Below are 26168 nucleotides of genomic sequence, written 5' to 3' on the forward strand. Positions count from 1 at the left end.
ACTTCTAAGCTAGCACTTTTCTCCAAACCGGTCCCTTATTTCAGCCCTAAGAACACACTATTTCAGCAGCTCCACGGACATACCACCTCCTGCTTGCTTTTCCTTCAGAGGGACGCCAGTGGACCACTCGCAAGACTTTAATCTCTATGCTGCTTCCTTTCCTAAGCAAGGAAACAAACTATCCTTGAAATTGAGCACGGGGAAGGCCAAGACCATTAACAAAAGAATGTGAACTTTTTATATAGAGAGCCCTTTAAAGCTGCTGGTTTGGAAATAAACTTGAGTCCGCAAGCTTCCCACCGAGCGTGCTTTCCTGCTTCTGACAGCCAGCAGGGCTGGAGCAGCATTGTCTGGGGAGAAACACGCCGGGACTGGCCAACTTTTCGTTAAAGATGGTGCCATCCTACTCAGAACAAAGTGAAAGGTCAACGGAGCGAAGGAAGAGCTCCGAGAGGAGGGACAGCCTCGCCTCGGCCGGCGCTCCAAAGTTGGCCGGCCCCGCTACTTTTCCTTTTGTCCTCCGCACCTCCCCGGCACCCTGGCCGAGGCCCTCCCCGCAGATCCGGCTCGCGGGCGGCGGCGGCGGCACGGGGTCCGCGGGGGGCGCGGGCGCAGGTACGCGGCCGCCTCCCTCACCTGCGCCCCCGCCCGCACCACCAGCCGCCGCCCGGTCCGCGCCGCGCACAAAGCGCGCCCGGCGGGAGCGCGGGCCGGACGCCCGGCGGCCTCGGCCCGGCCTCGGCCTGAGGCGGCGGCGGCAGGCGGCAGCGGCGGGGGGGCGCAGGGCCCCGCCCGCCCGCCGGCCGCCTGCCGCCGCCGGGCCCGGTTCTTCGCCCCCGCGCCGCCTCCGCCGCTGCCCGCCGCCCCCGCGCTGCCCCCCGCCGGCCCTGCTGCTCACCTCGGCATCGGCGGCGGCCATGGCCCGGGCCCGCAGCGTGGCCCCGCCCCTCCCGCGCGCCATCGCCCCGCCCGCGCCTCGCGGCCCAGAGTCGGGGCGGGGCCGGTCGCCTACGTCTGCGCCTGCGCCTGCGCCCGCGCCTGCGCGTTGGAGCCCGACCGGTGCGGCGCCTGCGCACTGGGACCAGGCGTGCGGCGCCCCAGGCGCCGGGCCTGCGGCGGCCGGAAGCGGAACGCGCGCCGGCGGGATAGGAGACCTAGAGCTGGAGAACCCACCCGCCAGAGTCGTGGTAGTGGATGGGGAGTAGCCTTCCCATTTTCCACACATATCTCATTCTAAATTGACGTTCTGGTGGGCTGGCCGAAGGAGGAGAAAGACCTGCGGCTCCGACCTCTGACCTCTAACCCCGGACGCACTTTGATTTCGCCGGCTTGCGCGGAAGGCTGACTCCCCGGGCCGCGGCCTGGCGGGGGAGCCGCCTGTGGGGTGTCCCCGGCGCGGGAGGGTGCTCTGGTTCAGGCAGGTTCCCGTTGTGGCGGGGGTCCCCCGGTTGGGGGAATGCTCCTGCCGAGGGGTGCTCCGGCTGGAGGGGGTGTCCCGAACGGCGGGGATGCCTGGACTGGCGGGGTGGTGTCCCACTGGGGAGGGATGCCCGGTGGGGAGGTGCCTGGCGGGGGAGCGGCTCCGGCTAAGCATGGGTGCTGTGCTAGGAGGATGTGTCTGGCTGGGGACGGTGTCCCAACCGGGAGGGTTGCCCTGATGGGGGAGGTTCCGCAGTTGTGGAGGTGCCAACTTGGGGGGTGCTCCGGTTGGGGGTGTGTGCCCTCTGGTTACCCCGCTCTCCCTGCCACCCATATGCCTGCTGCTCAGGTATGCAGAAGCCAAGGCCTTTTCTGCAGACCAAGTAGCCTTCCCTGGACAGCGCCCCCAGCACCACAGAAACTATCTTAGGCTATATGCCCCGCTGTGGTCAGCCCGCCTTATCCCAGCCCCGAGACCCAAAACAAGAACCATGGACTGAATTTGAGGTTTCTGGATGGTCGCGTGAACCGAGGGGACGGGTATTGTACTGACAAGAACTGAGTCTTGAAGGTCAATCTGGGTGACACCTGAGTCTCCTTCCTGTTGAGTCGGACCCCGGAAAATTATCCCAAGTCCAGCATAGACAGTGCACTCAGAGACAGAAAAGGAAACGGGCAATCCCAAGTGCCAAGAGAACCTTCCCAGGTTTCTTTAGGACAGCTAAACTGCTCTGTCAAAGCTTCAGTCCATTTATGACAGGCCGAGCACCCTGAGCCCTCGCAGGAGACACGAGCGCCTTCATGGCCCTCCTGCCCCGCCCTGCCCCACACCCACCTCTCCGCTGCCCCTCCTGCTGTCTGTCCCTTCCCTGAAACCTTTATTTCAAGTGTCTTTGTGGCTTGCTTCTTTACCATCCTTGAGTTTAACTATCAGCTCTGCAGGGAAGCCTTCCCTCTCCTCCCCAGCTGAAGTGAGACTGTCGCCCGTGCCGGTCTTCCTCGCCTCACTTTGCTCCATCACAGTGTGTGACCTCTGACTCTCCACATCCTGATCTGGAATATTGTCTCCCCCTAGAATGTAAGTCCATGGTGCCTAGAACAAGACCTGGTGTACGGGAGACAAAAGTATTTTGTTGACTGGGCCGGGCGCGGTGGCTCACGCCTATAATCCCAGCACTTTGGGAGGCCGAGGCGGGCGGATCACGAGGTCAGGACATCGAGACCGTCCTGGCTAACACGGTGAAACCCCGTCTCTACTAAAAATACAAAAAACTAGCCGTACATGGTGGCGGGCGCCTGTAGTCCCAGCTACTCAGGAGGCTGAGGCAGGAGAATGGCATGAACCCGGGAGGCAGAGCTTGCAGTGAGCCGAGATTGCGCCACTGCACTCCAGCCTGGGCGACAGAGCGAGACTCTAATATCTTAAAAAAAAAAAAAAATTATTGACTGAATAAAGGGAGTTAAAATGTGAAGAAAAATCCTTTACCAAGCAAACATCCACCCTAAGTGAAGGTGTGGGAAGCAGGCTTCAGGCAGCTTTTTCACTCCGTTTTGCAATCAGCTGCTCCCCTTGTGTGCTCCTCAGCACTTGTCAAGGTGCTGCTCTCAGCACATGACATGCTAACCCTGCAAACTTCAAGTCGGTCCTGAGAGGCAGGCACTGCTCTTACCCACATTTTATAAGTGACTGAACTGAAGCAAGGGAGTGGTGAGAGGCAGTGATGGGATTCAAGCCCAGGAGGCCTTCCTTTCAACCACAGACTACACTGCTTCCAGCAGGTGACCCCGCCTGTGGTACATTCTGCTGTTCTCCAATATTCATGCTGATCGTCCCACAATTAGTAAAATTTTAGCCAAGTACAGGACTGCCTGGCTAAAGACCACATTTCCAATGGGAAGGGGACAGGTCAGAGACAAAAAGTGACAATCTACTTCCCAGTCTGTCCCTCAAAAGTCCCACCATGAGGCCAGGCAGTGGTGAAAGCTGTTAACAGCCATCTGGGAGCCAGGGATGGGAGCCACTACGTAGGAACGACAGCTCTGCCACGAGGCCAGGATCTGCCCCTCTGGACTGTTCGGGAAATAAACTGTCATGCTCTGAGAGTGAGGGGCTGTCCCCTACAGTCCCAGGAGTTTTTTGTGGGGTTTTGTTGGTTTATTTTTTGAGGCAGAGTCTCGCTCTGTTGTCCAGGCCGGAGTACAGTGGCACAATCTCAGATCACTGTAACCTCTGCCTCCCGGGTTCAAGCGATTCTCCTGCCTCAGCCTCCTGAGTAGCTGGGATTACAGGCATGTGCCACGATGCCCAGCTATTTTTTTTTTTTTTTTTTTTTGTACAGACGGAGTTTCACTATGTTGCCCAGGCTGATTTGGAACTCCTGACTTCAAGCAATCCGCCTGCCTTAGCCTCCCAAAGTACTGGGATTACAGGCGGGAGCCACCGTGCCCAGCCTGGTCCTGTGCATTTTATAGATAAGGTAACTGACAAACCTAGCCACGGCCAGCCCTTCGTCCTATAGAACTGGAATTTGAACCCAGAGTTGTCCTTCACTACCACCTCCGTTGTTTCTGGAAGCGCCCTCCAGGCAGGCTGGCCAGCATTACCAGGCCTCCCTGGGGGCCCCTCTGGGCATGCTGCTCCACAGAACCCTGTCTCTCAGGTCTTGGAGATGTGGGCAGGAGAGAAGCAGTGTCCCTCAGAGCCAGGCCTGGCAATGGTGCCAGTAGGGGCCGAAGCAAGCCCCTCCACGTGCCTGCAGGTTTCTCAGCAGGGGAAGTCCACGCCACGCTGCCTGGGAACCTGGGTGCCTAAACACAGCAGGAGCCGAGGCACAAATTTAACCAAATGCCAAGGTTGCGTGAGGCCCCAGTTCATGAGCCAGGCTCCAAGGACGTTTCCTTAGGTGGCTCTGGAAGGCCCAGTGCCAGCCCCCGTCCTCTGTTAAAGGGAACCAGCCCCGCGGCTCCGCCCAGGCATGGCAGCCTGAGCACAACCCCAGGGTAGCAGGGGGTACCCGAGTAGCGGGTTATGCCCTGGCAGGAGCAGAGCCCAGGATGGGGTCAGGGTCAGGCCCTGCTGGAGGCTGGAGGGCGCCCAAGGCGAGGCCGGTGAGGCCCAGCTCTACAAATAAAGCGTTTTATTTACAGGAGGCATCTCTCTAGGTCCCAGCTCCCTGCCACCCCCACCCCAGCCCCAGGGAGAAGAGGGTGGATGCCAGAGGAGCTGGCAGAGGCTGGGCAGGTCCTGAGTGGGCCAGGCCAGGCCGAGAGAGAAGGCACGAGGCCCTGGGCGCCCCAGTCCCAGGACAGAGGCCAGGCCTGCCTGGAGAAGGCAGCACGGGGTCAGCTCTCAGGGGTCAGGCTGGGGTCCACGCCGCCGCAGCTCTGCTCATAGGACGGTGGGGCCTCTGCGGGGAGAAAGCAGGGTCTGCATGGGGCTCCTGGCGTCCCCTCTCTGCCAAGCCCTGGCCCTCGACTCACCATAGGGGTAGCCCCAAGAGCTGTACTCTGGAGGAAGAATCAAGGTGCTGGTGGTAGGCACTGGCCCCCCAGAGCCCTCTGCAAAATAGGGGACAGTGGCACCTGTTGAAATGCACAAGGGAGGCCGCAGCGGATATGAGGCAGGGCTGCCATCCTGAGGACAGGGCTCGGGGGCACCAGGCACAGAACCCAAGGTGGCCAGCAGGGGCTGCTGCTGCGAATGGCTCTTGGTGGAGAGGGAGACCGGGTCCAAGAAGTGGGGGCCACCAGCCGCAGCCTCAGCCTCAGCCTCTTCCTGGGGTGGTGCAGAAGGCACCACCAGGGGTGGGGCCCAGGGAGGCAGCCCTGGGCCTGGCCGGGGGCTCAGTGGGGCATGGTTCACAGCAATATTGCCAATGAAGACTGGGAGGGTCACAGTAGCTTCCGGTGCCTTCAGAGAGACCTGGACAGGATTGAGGTGGGGCATGAGGGGCCAGGGCCAAGACCACTAGGCCTCAGGCCACCCAGCCCCCACCAGCACCAAACCTGTAAGTAGTAGTCGATGTGGATGAGGCTGCAGCCTGGCAGGGCCGACTGGGGCAAAGCAGGCACCAGGATCTGCTCGTTCCACTGTGCCCGCCGCCAGGCCTTGACGCCTGCACCCTCCACCTCCGCAATGGTCCGTATGTCGTGGATCCAGCGCTTGGCCTTATAGGACACTTTCTGGGGAAGGACCAGCCTGTGAGCCTGCGCAGACTGCCAGCCCACCCCAGGAGGCCAGTCCAGGCAACTGCCGGGGGCTCTGACCTGCAGCAGACTGGCCACCACAGGGCTGGTGTCCTTGCCCGACTGGTTCTCAATGTCGGCGTGCAGCTGCAGTGCCTGCCCCACCACATAGCCACGGAGATCAGTGCTGGCTGTGAGGACCACGCTGCCTGTCTTCACCAGCTTGTAGGAGAACTTCTTGGTGGCAGAGGCCACATTGGGTTGCTTTGGGGGAGGGCCAGGGAGAGGCTTAGCAGGTGTGGGCAGTCTGGATCCCTGTGGCATCAGGACAAGCCCCTCAGCCCTGCCATGCCCTGCCCCTGGAGACCAGCAGTCAGCTCAGGGCAAAGAGGCCACTGCCTCCAGACCCTGGCCCCCCTCACCTCAGCTGGGGACAGGACACTGGGATGAAGCAGTGCCTGCCCGGCTCTTCCCCAGCCCCCACGAGGGTGGGGACCCACCAAGAAGGTCACTGTGCCATCCTCACCTCAATGTCTGGGATGCTGTTCAGATTCAGGGGGCTCAAGATATAGAACACGAGGCTGCACTTGTGATCCTTGGAAAACCGTGGCGTGTGGATGGCGGCCCTCACCTGGTGCACGATCTTCCCAAAAGGACCCTCAAAGGACGTGGGTGCTGTGGCTGAGGGGAGAACAGGCACTGGCACCTGGCTGCCTTCACCCTGCAGAGCCCACCTCCCAGGACCAGTTGGTCATCACCAGGTCTGTCCAGGCCGGGCTCTTACCAGGAAGCAGGAACTGGAAGGGGAAGCTGTGCTCTCCAGCGGGCAGACTCCCTGCAGAGACAGGAGGGAGGTGGGGGCGGTGGGGACAGGCCTCCAAGGCCTGAGGTGGCCACAGGGCCAAGATAAGAGTGGGCAGTGCAGCTGGCCAGCTCACACTGGGTCTCCCTGTCTCAGTCACAGCAGCACAGGGCTGTGGCCTGGGTGAAGGAAGAGGGTAAGGGCTTGAACAGGAGAGTGGTTTGGGAACGGGGCAAGGGTGAAACAGCTGCGCCAGGAGTCAGAGCGCACCCATATCCAGCACAAGTGGAAAGTGGCCCCTTCAGCCACCCAGCCCCTATGAGAAACCCATCAGGGCCCACAACCCTGGGAGAAGATGGGCCAGTGCAGGATCCAAGAGGCAGGTCTAGGAAAGGGGGAGGACAGGCAGGCCCCACTCCAAGGGGTGCCCCCAGGGGTCACCACTTGGGACCAGGTCAGGAACTGGCTCCCAGACTTACCCTTGTCCGCCAGCGACAGGGAACTGTTGAAGTAGTCCTCCTCCGCTACCCACGCTGCGTCGTTAGCCTTGTTGGAGACCCCGCAGGAACCTGTGCAGGTCACCCGGATGGCTGCCAAGGGGAAGGCTGCATGAGCCCCAGCCAGCCGACGGCACAGGAATTCGACCTGGGGCCAAGCAGCCCCACCTGGGCGGGGTCCTGGGAAGGCCAGTGAGCAAGCAACCCCTGCCACTTCAGGGGACACCTCCTGCCCATCTCCTGTCTTGGGGGGCTCCAAGGGAGCCGGGCTGGCGAGAGGCCTGACCAGCACAAAACGATGTCTGCCCTGCAGTCCAGAGCAGAAAGGCCCCAGCACTCATCCAGATGGCGGCTGGGTCATCCCCCAGACTGGTAACCTTGGCTGTGAAAGCCCAGCTGCTTAGGGGGATCTTGGCGGGGGGGGGGGCGCCTGGGGGGGTCGGGGGGTGCCTGGGACACTCCAAGGGACGGACGCGTCTTCTTGCTGCCCTGTAGACAAGTCAGTTAGGCAGGGAAGGACCCCTGCACACTCCAGGAAGCTAACTGCCAACCATCATGCTGCAGGAATGTGGCCAGACCCGCCTGGCAGACAGTGTTCCACAGTCGGCACACCGCTGGGTAGGGCCCTACTTCCTGGGTCAGCACTGCCCAGCGGGGCTGACTTTCTGCATCAGGAGATGGCTTGGTTCTCTCCGGCCTCCCCGGGGGAGTGCCAGACCAGGAACTGCTTGAGGCAGAGGTTGCCACTGTTCTGTGGCCAGAAACACAAATTCCTCAGTCCAACAGATGTGTGTCCAGAAACCATGATGGTCAGAAGATCATGGCTGGACAACCAAGTCCAGCAGAAACTGGTCACAAGGGAGGACAGACGCAGCAGAAGCACACACAGCACCAGACCCAGGTGGGCAGGGGTTGGGGGAGCCATCAGCAGGCCACCCGCAGCTCCAGCCCCTCTTCTCCCTGCAAGGCTGAGTCACGGCCAAAGATCGCCACTTCCCTGCCTTGTCCTGGTGGGGGTCACGTGAGGGGAAGGTGACTCAGACTCTCAGACCTGCTGAGGGAGCAGCCAGGGAGGAGTAGTATCGGTGTCTGGTGCACCCAGGGTCAGCCATACCTGCCTCCCCTATGGTCTTCCCAGCAGGCCCCACCTGTGGCCCAGGCCTTCTGCTGGCCACCTAGAGCAGCCCCACGTGGCTCTCCACATACATCCTGCCCTTCCCCTCAGCAGCTGCCAGACCCAGTCCCCCATCCCTGAGGGCGGCCCTTGCTTCCTGCTGCACGCCCTCTACCCCCTGGGCACTGCCATGGCCTGGCCTCAGCCTCCATTCCAGCCCGGCCTTGCCACCCCAACCTCGGTCCATTTTTTGTTTTCTTTTTTTTTTTTTTTTTTTTTTTTAATATAGAGAGGGGGTTTCGCCATGCTGTCCAGGCTGGTCTCAAACTCCTGAGCTCAAGCAATCCACCTGCCTCACCCTCCCAAAGTACTGGGATTACAGGCATGAGCCACCATACCCAGCTCTGCCCTGATTTTGAATCCATGCTCTGTTAGCCAGGCACTCCTAGGGCCAGACCCTTACTGTTTCCAGGCTGAACATCTGGAATACTGGTGATTCTCCTGTGAGCCAGCAGACAGCCCAAGAGGAGCACACAGGCGTCAGCTGGCGCAGAGGAGGCGGGCGTGGCTGAAGCAAGGAGAGGAGGCCTGGGGACTGGAAATGCTGCAATGCCTTTAACACTCCTGACAGACTGCACATCCCCACCTCGAATCCCACAAATGCTGGGACCCAGCTGGGCATGGTGGCTCACACCTGTAATCCCAGCACTTTGGGAGGCCGAGGCGGATGGATCACTTGAGGTCAGGAGTTCAAGACCATCCTGGCCGACATGGTGAAACCCCATCTCTGCTAAAAATACAAAAATTAGCCGGGCGTGGTGGCGGGCACCTGTAATCCCAGCTACTCAGGAGGCTGAGGCAGGAGGATCACTTGAACCCAGGAGGCAGAGGTCCAGTGAGCCGAGATCACACAAATGCACGTTAGCCTGGGTTACAGAGTGAGACGTCATCTCAAAAACAACAAAGAAAAACGCTGGAACCCACAGAGGATGCTGTAAAGGGAGCAGTGGTCCCCAGAGTAACCGGTATGCCAGCCAAGCACCCTCAAGTGATCCCGGCTGGTAGCACAGAACTGAATATTCACCCTGCCCTCACTGTCCATATTCCTAACCCACAACACTGAGAAATGTAATAAAATCGTTGTGTTAACTGTTTAGGAATGGTGTGTGACTTGAGGTGACAGCTACTTTTATGTAGTAGTCCCAACTACACAGGAGACTGAGGCAGGAGAATGGTGTGAACCCAGGAGGCGGAGCTTGTAGTGAGCCAAGATCACACCACTGCACCCCAGCCTGGGCGGCAGATCAAGACTCCGTCAAAAAAAAAAAAAAAAAAAAAAAATGGCCAGGTCTGCTGGCTCATGCCTATAATCCCAGCACTTTGGAGGCCGAGGTGGACGGATCACGAGGTCAGGACATCAAGACCATCCTGGGAGGCCGGGCGCGGTGGCTCAGCCTGTAATCCCAGCACTTTGGGAGGCCGAGACGGCGGATCACGAGGTCAGGAGATCGAGACCATCCTGGCTAACACGGTGAAACCCCGTCTCTACTAAAAATACAAAAACTAGCTGGGCGAGGTGGCGGGCGCTGTAGTCCCAGCTACTCGGGAGGCTGAGGCAGGAGAATGCGTAAACCCGGAGGCGGAGCTTGCAGTGAGCTGAGATCCGGCCACTGCACTCCAGTCCGGAGACAGAGCGAGACTCTGCCTCAAAAAAAAAAAAAAAAAAAAAAAAAAAAAAAAAGACCATCCTGGCTAACACGGTGAAACCTGGTCTATACTAAAAATACAAAAAATTAGCCAGACGTGGTGGCAGGTGCCTGTAGTCCCAGCTACTCCAGAAGCTGAGGCAGGAGAATGGCGTGAACCCAGGAGGCAGAGCTTGCAGTGAGCCGAGATCGCACCACTGCACTCCAACTGTGCAACAGAGCTAGACTAAGTCTCAAAAAAAAAAAAAAGAAAAGAAAAGAAATTAGGGAAAACCCAAATTATCTACCATTTCAATCCATCAGATTGACAAATATTAAATGTCGAGACATAGCTGGGCGCAGTGGCTCACACCTGTAAGCCCAACACTTTGGGGGGCCAAGGCGAGTGGACTGCTTGAGGCCAGGAGTGTGACAGCAGCCTAGGTAACATGGTGAAACCCTGTCTCTACCAAAACTACAAAAGATTAGCTGGGTGTGGTGGCGTGTGCCCCTGGTGCCAGTCACTCAGGAGGCTGTAGTGGGAGGACTCATCACTTGAGCCCTGGAGGCAGACGTTGCAGTGAGCCAAGATCGCACCACCACATTCCAGTCTGGGTGACAAAGTGAGACCTCATCTCAAATAAAATGAATGTCTCAAGGCCCGGTGTGGTGGCTCACGCCTGTAATCCCAGCACTTTAGGAGGCTGAGGCGGGCGGATCACTTGAGGTCGGGAGTTCGAGACCCACCTGACCAACATGGAGAAACCCCCGTCTCTACTAAAAATACAAAATTAGCCGGGCGTGGTGCCACATGCCAGTAATCCCAGCTACTTGGGAGTCTTGAGGCAGAAGAATCGCTTGAACCAGGGAGGCGGAGGTTGCGGTGAGCAGCTGAGACTGCGCCATTGTACGATAAGAGCAACGTAAATGAATACATAAATGTATGTCCCAACACACGTTGGAGGGAGGTGGAAAACAAACACCCCTTACACCAGTCAAATTGCAGACAGGTATGACGTACTGGCAAAGAGTGGGACAGGTCTACTGTAATTTTACCCGTGCATACCAGGAAACCCAGAATTCCACTCAGAATCTCATGGTATTTAACCGGGAGCCTCACACACCACTGCTCATACTAGCAAAGCATCACTAAAACCGTCATGAGACACCTGACTCCACAAAAACAAACCGTATCCAACTGACCCTTGGGTCATCCTAAGGGCCCAGGCTCTGTGATCTTCCCAACGCCCATGCAGACGGCCCTGTTTTGCACATACACCAAGGCTCTTTCAGATGACTCGGCCAGAGTGAGCAGCCTCCAACCACTGTCCAAAGTGAAACCTGTCCTGAGCTGCCCACACTCTCCTCAGTAAGAACACGGGAGGCACGGGGCTCCCGCACAGCTGCCAGATAGCTGCTTCCTTTCCAAAACACCTGGGGCTGCTCCTCCACCTCTCAGCAACTGCTTCAGGTCAGGCTGGCTGAATTCCCCAGGGAGCCCGTTTTCACTGGCCAGGCCAATGGCAGCGGCCATGTTTCTGCCTTTTCAAACCATCGAATCAGGCAGGACCACAGGATGCAGTTCTGCCCACAGAAGCCAGAGCAGTGCATGGGGTCCATTGTGAGGGGTCTCCTTGCTGCTGGAGAGGGGCATATGACCCCACTCCCTCTTCTTTCCAGCTTGCAGACTGCTTGTAATGGCAGAACAGGCTGAAGGGAATCAAGCCTTTCACAACAGGAAAGCCGCCAGGCAGGGCTTGGCTGCAGGACTGCGTGGCTCAGTGGCAGTCGCCTAGTCACAGTGTGACTTCTTCCGCCTTCTGGACTTGAATGTTGCACCTCTTTGCAGGGGCCCTGCAAGCCCCATCCCTCCTCCCTCATGTAGGTTTAAAAATGTTTCCTAGGCCGGGCATGGTGGCTTACACCTGTAATCCCAGCACTTTGGGAGGCCAAGGTGGGCAGATCACAAGGTCAAGAGATCAAGACCATCCTGGCTAACATGGTGAAACCCCGTCTCTACTAAAAATACAAAAAATTAGCCAGGTGTGGTGGCGGGCGCCTGTAGTCCCAGCCACTCGGGAGGCTGAGGCAGGAGAATGCCGTAAACCCAGGAGGCGGAGCTTGCAGTGAGCCGAGATCACGCCACTGCACTCCAGCCTGGTGACAGAGCGAGACTCCGTCTCAAAAAAATAAATAAAATAAAAATAAAAAATGTTTCCTAAGTGTGTTCAGATGCACAACCAAGGACCAGCTGTTGGAGGCTGCTCTGACTTAGGAAGCTCATGATTGGGCCGTGTTCTCAAGGGACCACTGGAACTTTCTTCTCGAGTTGGGGCTCCCACCTGTTCAGCAGCCCCTCCCTTGCACCACCTACACGTGGACCAAGAAGACCCACTCACTCCTCATCCTCATCCCAAGAAGACCCACCAACTCCTCATCCTCATCCCATGCCTGCCACAGAAGCTGTGACCTGTAAGCCACTCCCCCAGTCCTGTTTCCAAATCTGTATCATGAGAGTAATAACCATGCCACTTGCCAGGGTGCTGAGCGTTACTGAGGCTGGCCCATGGGATGTGGAGAGAATTTGCATCAGGCCTACCATGAGTGCTCCGAGAACCACTGTCGATCCTGGTCGCCCATCCCAGTAACAGAACACGAGGTGGTCCTGCCTGACCCCCAGCCCTGGATTGGGCCAGCCTGGGCTCCAGAAAACTGCTCCTTCCCAGGCCTCCCTCTGTGTCAGCCCTCGAGACAGCAGGCGTCCTCATGGCTGGGTGCTGACTGTCACCGACACTCATCGGCAGAGTAAGTGAGAAGCCCAGGGGCCCAGGCAGGGCTGCTGTCCTCCTGGGGGCTGAGGGCCTCCCTACTGGCTCCTAGCAGGATTGACAAGCATCCTTCGAACGAGCAAACGATGGCATTCCGTTCCCATCCCAGGCAGGGCTGGGGGAAACCCTCAGGAACCCCTGTACACCCCTCCCACCTCACTTGCAGCAGCCTGAAATATGTGCTCTCCGGCCCATTAGGGCCCATCTCCTACTCCCTAGCTCATGACCCTCCTATTTCTCCCTCACTCAGACCAGCCTCTGTGGGCCAGTGCTACCTCAGCTCTTGGGCCAGCTGCGTCAAGTGCTGGGATTACAGGCGTGAGCGTTCACCCACCCACCACGTCCACGTGGAGGCCAGGGGAGCCTGCTCACCCAGGCCAGTCATGCACCGCGAGGCCATCCCTTCCCTGTGGTCAGCAATGGCCTGCTCGCCCCAGGCCGCGCCAGGGGAGGGACGACAGGGCCCTGCACTCCCCTCAGCCAGGATCCAACCCACCTCACCTCACACCTCACCTGTATTCAAGGGATGCATGTGCTATCTCTGCCCTGCCACAGCCACACCTGCCCCCACCCAGACCCCAAACTCAAGGTGGGGACAGAGGAAGGGAGCCTGTGGGGTCTTCCAGGAGGCCCAATGGGGCCAGGAGCCTGACAGAAGCACCTATCACCAGGCTTCTTCGGAGGCCCCACAGTCCCAGGCGGTGCAGAGTCAGGGCCACAGCACCATCACCTGTCCCAGGCGACTGAGAGGACAGAACAGAGGCTGTGGGTTCTCAGCAGGCACAAAAGCAGTGCTGTCACCCACGCCCAGGCTCAGCGGTCAAGGTGCAGCGGGAAGCCCACGGGCTGTGGCCAAGTAGCCCAGGTGGTTCCCACAGGAGACCAAGGTAGAGAAGCCCGCGGCAGGGACGCGGCACTCACAACCAGGGGCCGGGCAGAGGCCTGTGCGGAGGCCCCCATCCTCGGGAGGCAGCCTCACCTCGCTGGCCTGCCCTCACCTCCAGGGCGCCCGGCCAGCGGCCACTGCAGCAACTCGATCCCCAGTCCCCGAGGCCCAGGCGTCCGCCTCGGCGGGGGGTGGGCGAGGCCTGCTGGCGCGGGGCGGGGGCGCAGGGAGCCGCAGCAGGTGCCTGCACCCCGCCGGGACCGCACGCCCGGGCCAGGAGCGGCTCTGCAGAGGGAGCGCCTGCGCCGGGAGCCCGGGTGCGGGAAGGAGCCCAGCAGGTGCGAGCGCGGACAGGGAGGGTCGCAGGCCTGCGTGTGCCCGCACTCAGGGCGTCCTCCACCGTGGACCCGCTTCAGGCCCCGGCTTCAGGCCCCGCCGGGACTACGCCGACCCTCGGCGGGAGGGCAGGAAGGACAGACGCGGAAGGGCGGCGCCGCCCGGACCTCCCCGGCGCCGCCAAGCCCGCGCCCCAGCAGTCCCGGGCGGCGACGACAGCGACTTCGCGGGCCCAACCCGGGGCCCGGCGACGGCAGCCGCTTCCGGGAGCCCTGGCCCCGCGCAGGTGCGGCCAATGGCCCTCCCCGAAGACCCGCGCCCACCTCGGAACGGCAGCGGCGCCCCCAGGCGCACGCGCACGGTCCCAGCCAGCGGCTCCCCGGGGCTGTAGACAACGCGGCCGTGGCTCAGGCTGATCTCGAAGAGCTGCACTCGCCCCATGCCGCGGCCTCACCGGCCCGCCGCACAGTGACGCCCCCGCCGGCCGCCCGCGAGCCCCGGCTCCGAGGCCCGGCCCCGCCCCCTCCTATGCCCCGCCCCCATCCTTCCCAATCCAGGCCACGCCCCCGTCCGGCCCTTCCCGGGCCTTGCCAAGCCCCACGGCCCCGCCCAGACCCCTGGCCGCCCCATCGCTCGCGGGCTGCCGCTCGGAGGCCCGGCCCCGCCCCTATTTCCCGCCCCATCCGTCCGCGTAGCCCCGCCCCCTCGTTATGCCCCGCCCTTTTGACAGCCCCTCGCCCCGCCCCCGCCCTTCGCCCCTGCCTCGCCTTCCCAGCTCCGCCCCTGCCTCGGCCGCCCCACCCCTGCCCCGTCCCCCGGCCGCGCTCATCCGTTCCCGGACCCGGGCCCCGCCCCGCTGGGTAGGTGCTGCGCTGCGTCGGGCGCCGCTTAAGGGACTTGAGACGCAAGAGTCCCCTCCATCCCCCACCGAGGGAGTCACCACCGCGTCTCTGCCGGGGAGCGGGGCTGGGGGCGAGGCCGAGGCGAGCTCTGGGACTGGGAAGGGCTCCCCGCTGGGCTCTGCATAACCCACTCCTCCGCCCGCCCGGCCCAGGGGTGTCCCTCACCCCGAGTCGCGGAAAAACGTCACTGGGCCGCGCGGGCGTCCTGGGCGGGGATGCTCCGCCGCCTAGCACCTGTCCTGCCTTAACCCCCACCCCCGGCTCCTACCCCGCGTCCCAGCACCTGTCCTGCCCCTCCGGAACCTGCCCGCCCTCCCGCCTTCCCGGTACCTGCCTGCCCCCGCACCTGTCCCGCCCTCCAGCACCTGCCTCGCCCAACCGCCCGCCCCCTCGCCCCCTGCCTTCCCCACACCTGCTCGGAGTCCCAGTGCCTGCCCCGCCCCCTGCTATCCCCCTCCCTGCTGGCCTGATGGGGTGCGGGCCCAACGGAGCCACACTTGGGTGGAGGCCCTGGGGCGGGGGTCCGCAACAGAAGGGTCGGGGTCCAGGTGGGGCGAGGACTTGGATCACTGGGAACCGGAGAAACACACTCCCATTTATCTTTCTTAAAGATCCTTTTGTAGAGAGTGAGCTGCGGGGGGTAGGACTCAAATACCCCGGGGACCTAAGGCGGCAGAGAACCGTTGGATAGTCCTGGAGAGGGAAGGCCTCCCTCGCCTACGGACAAGCTCACCATAGAGTGGGTGAGGCGGGCCCCAGTGCTGCGAGTTTTTCTAGGACAGCCGGTGAAGAGGGTAGCCTTCTCTGATGGGGAGGATGGGCCTAGACACACATGGTTTGCGGATGGGAGACTCATCACATGCGGAGTCTGAGGTGCCACTGATCCCCAAGTGGACCAGGTACTTCCGTGCATGAGCCTGGGAGTCAAGCACTTAAACGTTGCCATCCCTGGTTGGTAGAAGGTAATAGGTCAGGAAGGAGGAGTCCGGCACCCCAGCAAAAGGAGAGGGGCTCACAGGCTGGAGGGGCCCCCAGGCTAGGCTGGGAGAGGCCCTGAAGCCCCAGGCCCAGCTGACTCCCTTGGGATTCCAATGTTTCAGGAGGTGGGTCTAACTGGCCATGCTCCAGACACTTTCCTGCCAAGACTATGCACACGCAGAATTCCCGAACAAGAGAGAAGGGTGCCATGAGATGGCAAGGATCGTGGACAGCCCTCCCGAATGGCAGTCGGCCATGCCAGAAGTCAGAAAGAGTTTCACGGGGCACGGTGGCTCGTGTCTGTAATCCCAGCACTTTGGGAGGCTGAGGTGGGCGGATCACGAGGTCAGGAGATCAAGACCATCCTGGCTAAAACGGTGAAATCTGTTTCCACTAAAAATAAAAAAAATTTAAAAGCCGGGTGTGGTGGCAGGCACCTGTAGTCCCAGCTATTCAGGAGGCTGAGGCAGGAGAATGGCGTGAACCCGGGAGGTGGAGCTTGCAGTGAGCGGAGATCACACCACTGCACTCCAGCCTGGGCAACAGAGCGAGACTCCGTCTCAAAAAAAAAAACAACAACAAAAAGAAAGTGTTTCAAGCAGGGAGAGACAGACTGTGTTGCAAGCTACTGAGATGGAAGACAACGGACACAGAACATACGTGGCCTTTATCCCATGTCAGCCACAATCTAAGCCCCACAGGGTTCTGCACATCCTTGATTCTGACCCTATCTCCCACCCATCCTGTATTCCAGAAACCACCACCAGCACCAATCGCCCTGTCATTAGACTGTTCTCTTCTTCCCCGAGCATACTTTTAGTGGTGCTCTAATGAAAACCTGGCTTCCCGGCCGGGCGCGGTGGCTCAAGCCTGTAATCCCAGCACTTTGGGAGGCCGAGACGGGCGGATCACGAGTCAGGAGATCGAGACCATCCTGGCTAACACGGTGAAACCCCGTCTCTACTAAAAATACAAAAACTAGCCGGGCGAGGTGGCGGGCGCCTGTAGTCCCAGCTACTTGGGAGGCTGAGGCAGGAGAATGGCGTAAACCCGGGAGGCGGAGCTTGCAGTGAGCTGAGATCCCGCCACTGCACTCCAGTCCGGGCGACAAAGCGAGACTCCACCTCAAAAAAAAAAAAAAAAAAAAGAAAACCTGGCTTCCCCTGGAGCTTTCGGGTGTAGAGACTTCTTTTCACAGGATCCCTCTACCTCTGGATCTGCAGGTGGGGTGGGGGCCCTCCTGGCTCCTTCCTAACACTGCCAGGCCATTCTCCACCCTGGGAGCCACCATGTGTAAGCCTCCTGGTCTCAGAATCACCAGCACCACCTTTGCTCTGATCAGCATCCTCATTTCTTGTTGATTTTAGCTCCTAACTCACTGTCATTCTCTCCACCTCCACGTGTGGAAACAGTGCTTCTGAATCCCTGCAGGCAATCCTTCCAGCCTCCTACCCTATATCCTAAAACTACATGGGCTTTGTTTGAATCAGGTATGGTAAAGTGACAGTCTAGGAGACAAGTGCCACAAAGGAAGAATTTAGTACTTGTGGTTCTCAGGAGGAGGGGCCCCGCCACGCCATGCAGGGCCAGAAGGGGAAGTACCAGGGTCATGAGGAGCCTGGAGAGAGCGTGGCCCAGAGCCTTTTTGTGTTTTCCTCAGGGTGAAAATGGACAAGGCAGGGTAGGTAGGTGTAAGCAAGTTTAGGATTAGATAACTTGAATCATATCAGCAGGCTCTAGGTCACAGCTGGGGGCTCTAGCTGTCTGGTATCGGCCCCTGGGGGATGCAGGGCAGGAGAAATGCTGGCTTGGGATGTGAGAGTCAGATCAGGAAGAGGCTGGGGATATGGGCTCTGGATTGCTGTTGATAAAGTTGTTTGCTAGCTCTGGGAATTAACCAGCCCTGGGAGGGGCAGTATCTCCCTGACTAGTAGAGCCCCCAAGATGTCAAAGCATAATAACGTACAGAAAATGGAAAGTGTGGGCCGGGTGCAATGGCTCCGCCTGTAATCCCAGTACATTGGGAGGCCGAGGTGGGCAGATCACCTGAGGTCAGGAGTTCAAAACCAGTCTGGTCAACATGGTGAAATCCCATCAATGCTAATACAAAAAAATTAGCCAGGCACGGTGGTGGTGCACACCTGTAATCCCAGCTACTTGGGAGGCTGAGATAGGAGAATCGCTTGAACCCAGGAGGTGGAGCTTGCAGTGAGCCGATATTGGGCCATTGCACGCCAGCCTGGGCTACAAGAGCAAAACTCCATCTCAAAAAAAAAAAAAGAAAGAGAAAAGAAAGAAAGAAAAGTGTGGTAAACACGTGTCAGTCTTGTGGCTCCTCCTCCAAAACCCTCCTCTACCTCGGCAGTCTCCCTCCTAGGGCTTGGTGGTTCCTCCTCAAAGATTCCACCAACCTTTGCATTAGTGCTGCTCTTCCCACCAGGGGGCTTCCCCAGGAACCTAGGCTGGCCCACAACTTGCTTTAACTGGAAGAATTGCAATGAGACAGGCTGGGCGCAGTGGTTCATGCCTGTAATCCCAGCACTTTGGGAGGCCGACGTAGGCGGATCGCTTGAGATCAGGAGATCAAGACCAGCCTGGCCAACATGGTGAAACCCCATCTCTACTAAAAATACAAAAATTAGCCAGGAGTGGTGGCGCGTGCCTGTAATCCCAGCTACTCAGGAGGCCGTGGCAGGAGAATCGCTTGAACCTGGAAGTCGGAGGCTGCAGTGAGCTGAGATTGTGCCTTGTGCTGTAGCCTGGGCAACAGAGCGGGATTCCATCTCAAAAAAAAAAAAAAAAAGAAAGAAACAGAGGCAGTGCTGGTTCCAAGGTGAGCCTAGGAGTCCTGGCAGCTTTTGTTTTCTTGCTCTTGGAGCCCTCAGCTGTCATGTAAAAATTCTGCTTACCTGCTGGAGAGATCATGTGGAGAGTGAGAGAATGGCCAGCCTTCTAGGAAAGCCATCTCCACCTGTAGCCTCCCTCATGCCAAGATGACTACAGCCATCTGAGTGGCACCAGCAGTTTCAGCTGTCTATCGCTGCATAGTAAACCACTGCCCTGATTTATTTATCCCGAAAACTGTACTGGACTCAGTTGGGAGGTTCTTATGCTGTCTAGTATCCACTGGGGATGAAATGTTGGAGACTTCACTTACCTGTCTGCCATTCCAGCTGGGACGACTGGGACAGCAGGAGGGGACAGACATCTGTTCTCCCACGGGGCCTCTCCACATGGCTAGCTTGGGGGTCCTCACCGCATCATGCTGTGAGGATAGTGGCCACCACTTGTAGGTGACCTCCAGGAGGGAGGAAGCTGAAGATGGCAGTCCTCAGGCTGAGCTCAGCAGTCTCAGAATTTTCTACCAAATTAATTACATCAAAACTAGTCATAGGGCCGGTGCGGTGGCTTATGCCTGTAATCCCAGCACTCTGGGAGGCCGAGGTGGGTAGATCACAAGGTCAAGAGATCTAGACCATCCTGGCCAACATGGTGAAACCCTGTCTCTATTAAAAGTATAAAAATGGCCGGGCGCGGTGGCTCAAGCCTGTAATCCCAGCACTGTGGGAGGCCGAGACGGGCGGATCACGAGGTCAGGAGATCGAGACCATCCTGGCTAATACGCTGAAACCCCGTCTCTACTAAAAATACAAAAACTAGCCGGGCGAGGTGGTGGGCGCCTGTAGTCCTAGCTACTCGGGAGGCTGAGGCAGGAGAATGGCGTAAACCCGGGAGGCGGAGCTTGCAGTGAGCTGAGATCTGGCCACTGCACTCCAGTCCGGGCGACAGAGCGAGACTCCGCCTCAAAAAAAAAAAAAAAAGTATAAAAATTAGGCCAGGCGTGGTGGCTCACACCTGTCATCCCAGCACTTTGGGAGGCTGAGGCGGGCGGATCAGGAGGTCAGGAGATCGAGACCATCCTGGCTAACACGGTGAAACCCCATCTCTACTAAAAATACAAAAAATTAGCCGGGCATGGTGGCGGGCGCCTGTAGTCCCAGCTACTCGGGAGGCTGAGGCAGGAGAATGGTGTGAACCCAGGAAGCAGAGCAGGCAGTGAGCTGAGATCTCGCCACTGCACTCCAGCCTGGGCGACAGAGCGAGACAACGTCACAAAAAAAAAAAAAAGAAAAAGAGTCATAGGAGCAACACACACTCACGTGGAAAATTTGATGGTAACAATTGAGACAACCTACCACACCCTAGCCAGCAACAGCAGAACCAACCAGCTAAGCCCAACCTAAGCTACAGAACTATGAGAAAATACATAGTTGTTTAAAGCCACTAAGTTTTGGGGTGGTTTGTTTGTTTGTTTATTTATTTATTTTGAGGCAGTCTCACTCTGTCTCCCAGCCTGGAGTGCAGTGATGCGATCTTGGCTCACTCCAGCCTCCACCTCCTGGGTTCAAGCAATTCTCCTGCCTTAGCCTCCCCAGTAGCTGGGACTACAGGCACACACTACCACTCCCAGCTAATTTTTTTTGTATTTTAGTAGAGACGGTGTTTCACAATGTTGCCCAGGCTGGTCTCGAACTCTTGAGCTCAGGCAATCCATCTGTCTCGGCCTCCCAAAGTGCTGGGATGACAGGTGTGAGCCACTGCGCCTGGCCATTATTATTTTTTTTGAGATGGAGTCTTGCTCTGTCACCCAGGCTGGAGTGCGATGGTGTGATCTTGGCTTACCGCAACCTCTGCCTCCTGGGTTCAAGTGATTCTCCTGCCTCGGCCTCTCGCGTAGCTGGGATAACAGGCGCACACCGCCATGCCCAGCTAATTTTTGTATTTTTAGTAGAGACGGGGTTTTGCCATGTTGGCCAGGCTGGTCTTGAACTCCTGACCTCAGGTGATCCGCCCACCTCAGCCTCCCAAAGTGCTGGGATGACAGGTGTGAGCCAGCACGGCATGCCCAGCTTTTTTCTTTTTTCTTTTTTTTTTTTTTTGGCGGAGTCTTGCCCTGTCGCCCAGGCTGGAGTGCAGTGGCACAATATTGGCTCATTGCAAGCTCCGCCTCCCGGGTTCACACCTTTCTTCTGCCTCAGCTTCCAGAGTAGCTGGGACCACAGGCAGCGACACCATGCCTGGCTAATTTGATGGTCTTGATCTCCTGATCTCATGATCTGCCTGCCTCGGCCTCCAAAGTGCTGGGATTACAGGCGTGAACCACTGTGCCTGGCCTTTTTTTTTTTTTTTTTTGAGACGGAGTCCCGCTGTCTTGCCCAGTCTGCAGTGCAGTGAAGCACTCTCGGCTCACTGCAACCTCTGCCTCCCAGGTTCAATAGATTCTCCCGCCTCAGCCTCCCGAGTAGCTGGGACTACAGGCACCCACCACCATGCCCAGCTAACTTTTGTACTTTTAGTACAGACAGGATTTCACCATATTGGCCAGGCTGGTCTCAAACTCCTGACCTTGTGATCCACCCACCTCAGCCTCCCAAAGTGTTGGGATTACAGCTGTGAGCCACTGAGCCAGGCCAACACCACAACTTTGCCTCCCGGATTCAAGCGATTCTCCTGCCTCAGCCTCCGGAGTAGCTGGGATTACAGGCATGCAACACCATGCCCGGCTAATTTATTTATTTCTGATTTATTTATTTATTTATTTATTTTTGAGACAGAGTCTCGCTCTTGTTACCCAGGCTGGGGTGCAGTGGCACGATCTCAGTTCACTGCAACCTCGGCCTCCCGGGTTCAAGCGATTCTCCTGCCTCAGCCTCCTGAGTAGCTGGCACTACAGGCACGCACCACCACTCCCAGCTAATTTTTTTTAATTTTTAGTTGAGACAGGGGTTCACCATGTCAGCCAGGATGATCTCGATCTCTTGACCTTGTGATCCCCCCTGCCTCAGCCTCCCAAAGTGCTGGGATTACAGGCACGCGTCACCATGCCCAGCCAATTTTGTTTTTTTTTTTGAGACGGAGACTGGCTCTGTCGTCCAGGCTGGAGTGCAGTGGCACGATCTCGGCTCACTGCAAGCTCTGCCTCCTGGGTTCACACCATTCTCCTGCCTCAGCCTCCCAAGTAGCTGGGACTACAGGCGTCCACCACCATACCCAGCTAATTTCTTTTTTTGTATTTTTAGTAGAGACGGGGTTTTACCACGTTAGCCAGGATGCTCTCAATCTCCTGACCTCGTGATCCACCCGCCTCAGCCTCCCAAAGTGCTGGGATTACAGGCGTGAGCCACCGTGCCCGGCTCAATTTTGTATTTTTTTTTAGTAGAGATGGGGTTTCTCCATGTGGGTCAAGCTGGTATCGAACTCCCGACCTGAGGTGATCCATCCACCTCGGCCTCCCAAAGTGCTGGGATAACAGGAGTGAGCCACCTGGCTAAAACGGTGAAACCCTATCTCTACTAAAAATACAAAAAATAAAAAACAAGCCAGGCGTGGTGGCAGGTGCCTGTAGTGCCAGCTACTCAGGAGGCTTAGGCAGGAGAATGGCGTGAACCTGGGAGGCAGAGCTTGCAGTGAGCTGAGATAGTGCCACTGCCCTCCAGTCTGGGCGACAGAGCAAGACTCTGTCTACATACACACACACACGATTTTAAAAATTTGTTTATTGAATTTAAACTTTTTTTTTTTTTTGGATATAGTATCTTCCTCTGTTGCCCAGGCTGGAGCGCAGTGGCATGATCTTGGCTCACTGCAACTTCCGGGTTTAAGGGAGTCTCATGTCTCAGCCTCCCAAGTAGCTGGGATTACAGGCATCTGCCACCACACCCGGCTAAATTTTGTATTTTTAGTAGAGACAGGGTGTCTCCATGTTGTTCAAGCTGGTCTTGAACTCCTGACCTCAGGTGATCTGCCCTCTTCGGCCTCCCAAAGTGCTGGAATTACAGGTGTGAGTCACCGTGCCCAGCCCTAATGTTTGTATTTTTAGTAGAGGTTTACAAATAGGTTTTTGCCATGTTGGCCAGACTGGTCTTGAACTCCTGACCTCAGGTGATCCACCCAAAGTGCTGGGATTACAGGCGTGAGCCACTATGCCCCGCCTAATTTTAAACTTTTACTTTAGGTTTGGGGATACATGAGGTTTGTTACATAGGTAAAGCCCTCTCACAGGAGTTTGTGGTACGTATTATTTCATCATCCAGGCATTAGGCCCAGGGCTGTTTTCTTCTTTGTGTTCATAACCTCTCACCATTTAGCTCCCACTTATAAGTGAGAACATGTGGTATTTGGTTTTCTGTTCCTGCATTAGTTTGCTAAGGATGATAGCCTCCAGCTCCATCCATGTTCCCACAAAAGACATGCTGTCATTTTTTATGGCTACATAGTATTCCATGGTGTATATATACCACACTTTTCTTTCTTTCTTTCTTTTTTTGAAACGGAGTCTCGCTCTGTTGCCCAGGCTGGAGTGCAATGGTGTGATCTCGGCTCACTGCAACCTCCACCTCCCGGACTCAAGCAATTCTCCTGCCTCAGCCTCCCAAGTAGTGGGATTACAGGCACACACCATCACTCCCAACTAATTTTTGTATTTTTAGCTGAGATGGGGTTTCACCATTTTGGTCAGGCTGGTCTCGTACTCCTGACCTCAGGTGTTCCACCCGCCTCAGCTTCCCAAAGTGCTGATATTACAAGCATGAGCCCCTGTGCCCAGCTGTACCACATTTTCTTTATCCAATCTGTCACTGATGGGCATTTAGGTTTTTGTTTGTTTGTTTGAGATGGAGTGTCACTCTGTAGCCCAGGCTGGAGTGCAGTGGTGGCACAATCTTGGCTCACTGTAACCTTTACCTCCCGGGTTCAAGTGATTCTCCTACCTGAGCCTCCCAAGTAGCTGGGATTACAGGCACCTGCCACCACACCCAGCTAATTGTGTTTTTAGTAGAGATGGGGTTTTACTATGTTGGCCAAGATGGTCTTGAACTCCTGACCTCAGGTGATCCACCTGCCCTGTCCTCCCAAAGTGCTGGGATTACAGGCCTGAGCCACCAGGCTGGCCAGCATTTAGGTTGATTCCATGTCTTTGCTCTTGTGAATAGCGCTGCACTCTCTATATCCACGTTTTCCCTCATGGTAATCTCATTCAGTTTTATGAGTTTTGCTATGGTTTGAATGCTTGTGCCCCTCCAAAATTTAGGGTCTCGCTCTGTCACCCAGGCTGGAATGCAGTGACCCCATCATGGCTCACTGCAGCCTCAACATCCCTGGGCTCAGGCAATCCTCCCACCCCAGCCTCCCAAGTAGCTGCAACTACAGGCATGGGCCACCATGCCTGGCTAATTTTTGTGTTTTTTATAGAGACAGGGTCTTGCCATGTTGCCCAGCCTGGTCTCAAACTCCTGGGCTCAAGCAATCCGCCCACCTCAGCCTCTCAAAGTGCAAGGATTACAAGTGTGAGCCACTGCACCCGTCCCCAAGAGAGCTTTAAATATAATAAATGTGCTAATGATGCCAAACTTTTTTTTTTTTTTTTGAGATGGAGTCTCATTCTATTGCCCAGGCTGGAGTGCAATGGTGTGATCTTGGCTCACTGCAACCTCCGCCTCCCAGGTTCAAGTGATTCTCCTGCCTCAGCCTGCTGAGTAGCTGGGATTACAGGTGTGCACCAAATGGCTAATTTTTGTATTTTTAGAGAGACGGGGTTTTACCATGTTGGCCAAGCTGGTCTCAAACTCCTGACCTCATGATCCGCCCGCCTTGGCCTCCCAAAGTGCTGGGATTATAGGGGTGAGCCACCGCGCCCAGCCATGATGCCAGACTTATATTCCCAGGTTGGACATCTCTGTGAACTCTATACTCATATATTCTACTTATACAGTCAACTGCCTTGTAACCTTAACATGTAGCATAAGTAACACATTTTTATTTGGCTAAGCCGCTCAGAACTTGGGGTTGTTACTGCAGCATACCCAGGCCCATCCTGACATACACACCCCTCCACCACACATCCAAACATCATCACCACTTGCCAGGACAGGTCGAGTGTCCCTTATCCAAAATGCTCGGGACCAGAAGTGTTTCAGATTTTGGATTTTGGACTATTTGCATTATACTTGCCTGGTTGAGCATTCCATATCCAAAATCCAAAATGCTCCAATGAGCACTTCGTTTGAGTGTCATGTCAGCGCTTACAAGGTTCAGATTTTGCAGCATCTCAGATCTCGGACCTGAATGCTCATCCTGTACTTGCCGCCCCTCCAACCGCCCCACATGCTGCTGCTTCTCAGTGGCCAGTGCATCGGCCACCTCTCCATTTTCTTTCTTTTTTTTTGAGACAGAGTCTCGCTCTGTCGCCCAGGCTGGAGTGCAGTGGCGCGATCTAGACTCACTGCAAGCTCCGCCTCCTGGGTTCAAGCTATCCATTTTCTTTCTTGATAGAGTCTCGCTCTGTCACCCAGGCTGGAGTGCTATGGCGTGATCTCAGCTCACAGTAACCTCCACCTCCTGGGTTCAAGCGATTCTCCTGCCTCAGCCTCCTGAGTAGCTGGGATTACTGGCATGCGCCACCACACCTGGCTAATTTTTGTATTTTTAGTAGAGACAGGGTTTTGCCCTGTTGGCCAGGCTGGTGTAGAACTCCTGGCCTCAAGTGAGCCACGTACCTCAACCTCCCAAAGTGAGCTGCTGCATCCAGCCCCACCTCTTTTTTTTTTTTTTTTTTTGAGACGGAGTCTTGCTCTGTTGCCCAGGCTGGAGTGCGGTGGCCCGATCTCAGCTCACTGCAAGCTCCGCCTCCCGGGTTCACGTCATTCTCCAGCCTCAGCCTCCCGAGTAGCTGGGACTACAGGTGCCCGCCACTACGACCGGTTAATTTTTTTGTATTTTTAGTAGAGACAGGGTTTCACCATGTTAACCAGGATGGTCTCGATCTCCTGACCTTGTGATCCGCCCGTCTCGGCCTCCCAAAGTGCTGGGATTACAGGCGTGAGCCACCGCACCCAGCCCCACCTCTCCATTTTCAAACACGCCAGACATGTCCCAGTTTAGGGCCTTTGCAGGGGCTGTTTCTTCTGCCAAGAATGTTCTGTCCTGTATAGCCACACGGCTCACTCCATCTCCTTCCACTGCGTGTTCCAATGCTGTTTTCTAAGAGGATGGCTCTGCCCACCCCTGCACCAGGACCTCTGACCGCCTTATGGTGATGGACTTGTTCTCCCCATTGCATTTCTCCCTCGCCAACACGGCGTACGGTTCCTCATTACATGTACATTCTGCCCGTCTCACTCGAGTATGAGCAGGGGCTTTCGTTGATTTTGTTCATTGGTGTGCAGCAGTTTCAGTGGTCGGGGGGTGAAAGCCCAGCTGGAGTAGGCTGCCAGGAGACTTAGGTGGTAGGCAGAATGCTCCGCAAAGATGTCACGCCCTCATGCCTGCACCTGTAACATTATGTTACATAGCAAAAGGGACTTTGCAGATGTAAGTAGGTTGCCAATTAGTGACCTTAAAATAGGAAGATCATCCTGTTTATCTGGGTGGACCCAATCTAATCACAGGAACACTTAAAGGCATAAAGCCTTCTCCAGCTGAAGGTGGGAGAAATGGGACAGAAAGGATCAAAGATGTGAAGTCCTAGAAAGGCTGGCT

The 26168-nt window shown here is 57.0% G+C and overlaps 2 protein-coding genes, 1 long non-coding RNA gene and 1 pseudogene across 11 annotated transcripts in view; 2 read left to right on the top strand and 2 right to left on the bottom strand.

Moving 5' to 3' along the window:
• The window catches only part of EHMT1 (euchromatic histone lysine methyltransferase 1), a 226360-nt gene extending 225357 nt beyond the window's left edge, over positions 1–1003 (bottom strand). For 2 of the 7 annotated variants that reach the window (XM_033238346.1, XM_033238345.1), the window contains exon 1: positions 899–979. In XM_033238346.1, coding sequence (XP_033094237.1) covers positions 899–961 — 63 coding nt within the window. In that variant the 5' untranslated portion in view covers positions 962–979. Of the gene's footprint in view, positions 1–898 lie in introns of all 7 variants that reach the window. The other 5 variants (XM_033238349.1, XM_033238350.1, XM_033238344.1 and 2 more) reach the window with 3 other exon arrangements.
• Positions 1004–3737: 2734 nt separating this feature from the next.
• On the top strand, positions 3738–4568 carry LOC117099075 (annotated as a pseudogene). The gene has a single exon (XR_004443683.1). The product of XR_004443683.1 is annotated as an uncharacterized protein ARRDC1-AS1-like (transcript).
• ARRDC1 (arrestin domain containing 1) lies at positions 4540–14271 on the bottom strand. 2 transcript variants are annotated; one of them, XM_033238353.1, is made up of 8 exons: positions 14076–14271; positions 6886–6996; positions 6389–6439; positions 6131–6285; positions 5686–5868; positions 5425–5601; positions 4900–5341; positions 4540–4826 (listed from the first exon to the last, which is right to left on the bottom strand). In XM_033238353.1, the coding sequence occupies exons 1-8, from the start codon at positions 14191–14193 to the stop codon at positions 4762–4764; spliced, it is 1302 nt and encodes a 433-aa protein (XP_033094244.1). In that variant the 5' UTR covers positions 14194–14271; the 3' UTR covers positions 4540–4761. The 2 variants fall into 2 exon arrangements, with proteins under 2 accessions (XP_033094244.1, XP_033094243.1); XM_033238352.1 differs by having other exon boundaries at positions 4540–5341.
• Positions 14272–14519: 248 nt separating this feature from the next.
• On the top strand, positions 14520–16032 carry LOC117099076. Its single transcript, XR_004443684.1, has 2 exons — positions 14520–14612; positions 15755–16032. It is a non-coding gene; the product is annotated as an uncharacterized LOC117099076 (long non-coding RNA).
• The last annotated feature ends 10136 nt before the right edge of the window (positions 16033–26168 follow it).

This window comes from Trachypithecus francoisi, unplaced genomic scaffold (genome assembly GCF_009764315.1).
Source record: "Trachypithecus francoisi isolate TF-2019V2 unplaced genomic scaffold, Tfra_2.0 Lachesis_group16, whole genome shotgun sequence".
In the NCBI taxonomy this organism is placed as follows: Eukaryota; Metazoa; Chordata; class Mammalia; order Primates; family Cercopithecidae; genus Trachypithecus; species Trachypithecus francoisi.

Excerpts from the sequence above, each read along its gene's own strand:
- ARRDC1 (XM_033238352.1), bottom strand. The coding sequence starts at position 14,193 with ATGGGGCGAGTGCAGCTCTTCGAGATCAGCCTGAGCCACGGCCGCGTT. Across the intron at positions 6,997-14,075 it reads GGCGCCGCTGCCGTTCCGAG|CCATCCGGGTGACCTGCACA; the intron begins GTGGGCGCGGGT and ends TCCCCTTGGCAG. Across the intron at positions 5,602-5,685 it reads TGGTGGCCAGTCTGCTGCAG|AAAGTGTCCTATAAGGCCAA; the intron begins GTCAGAGCCCCC and ends GTCCTTCCCCAG.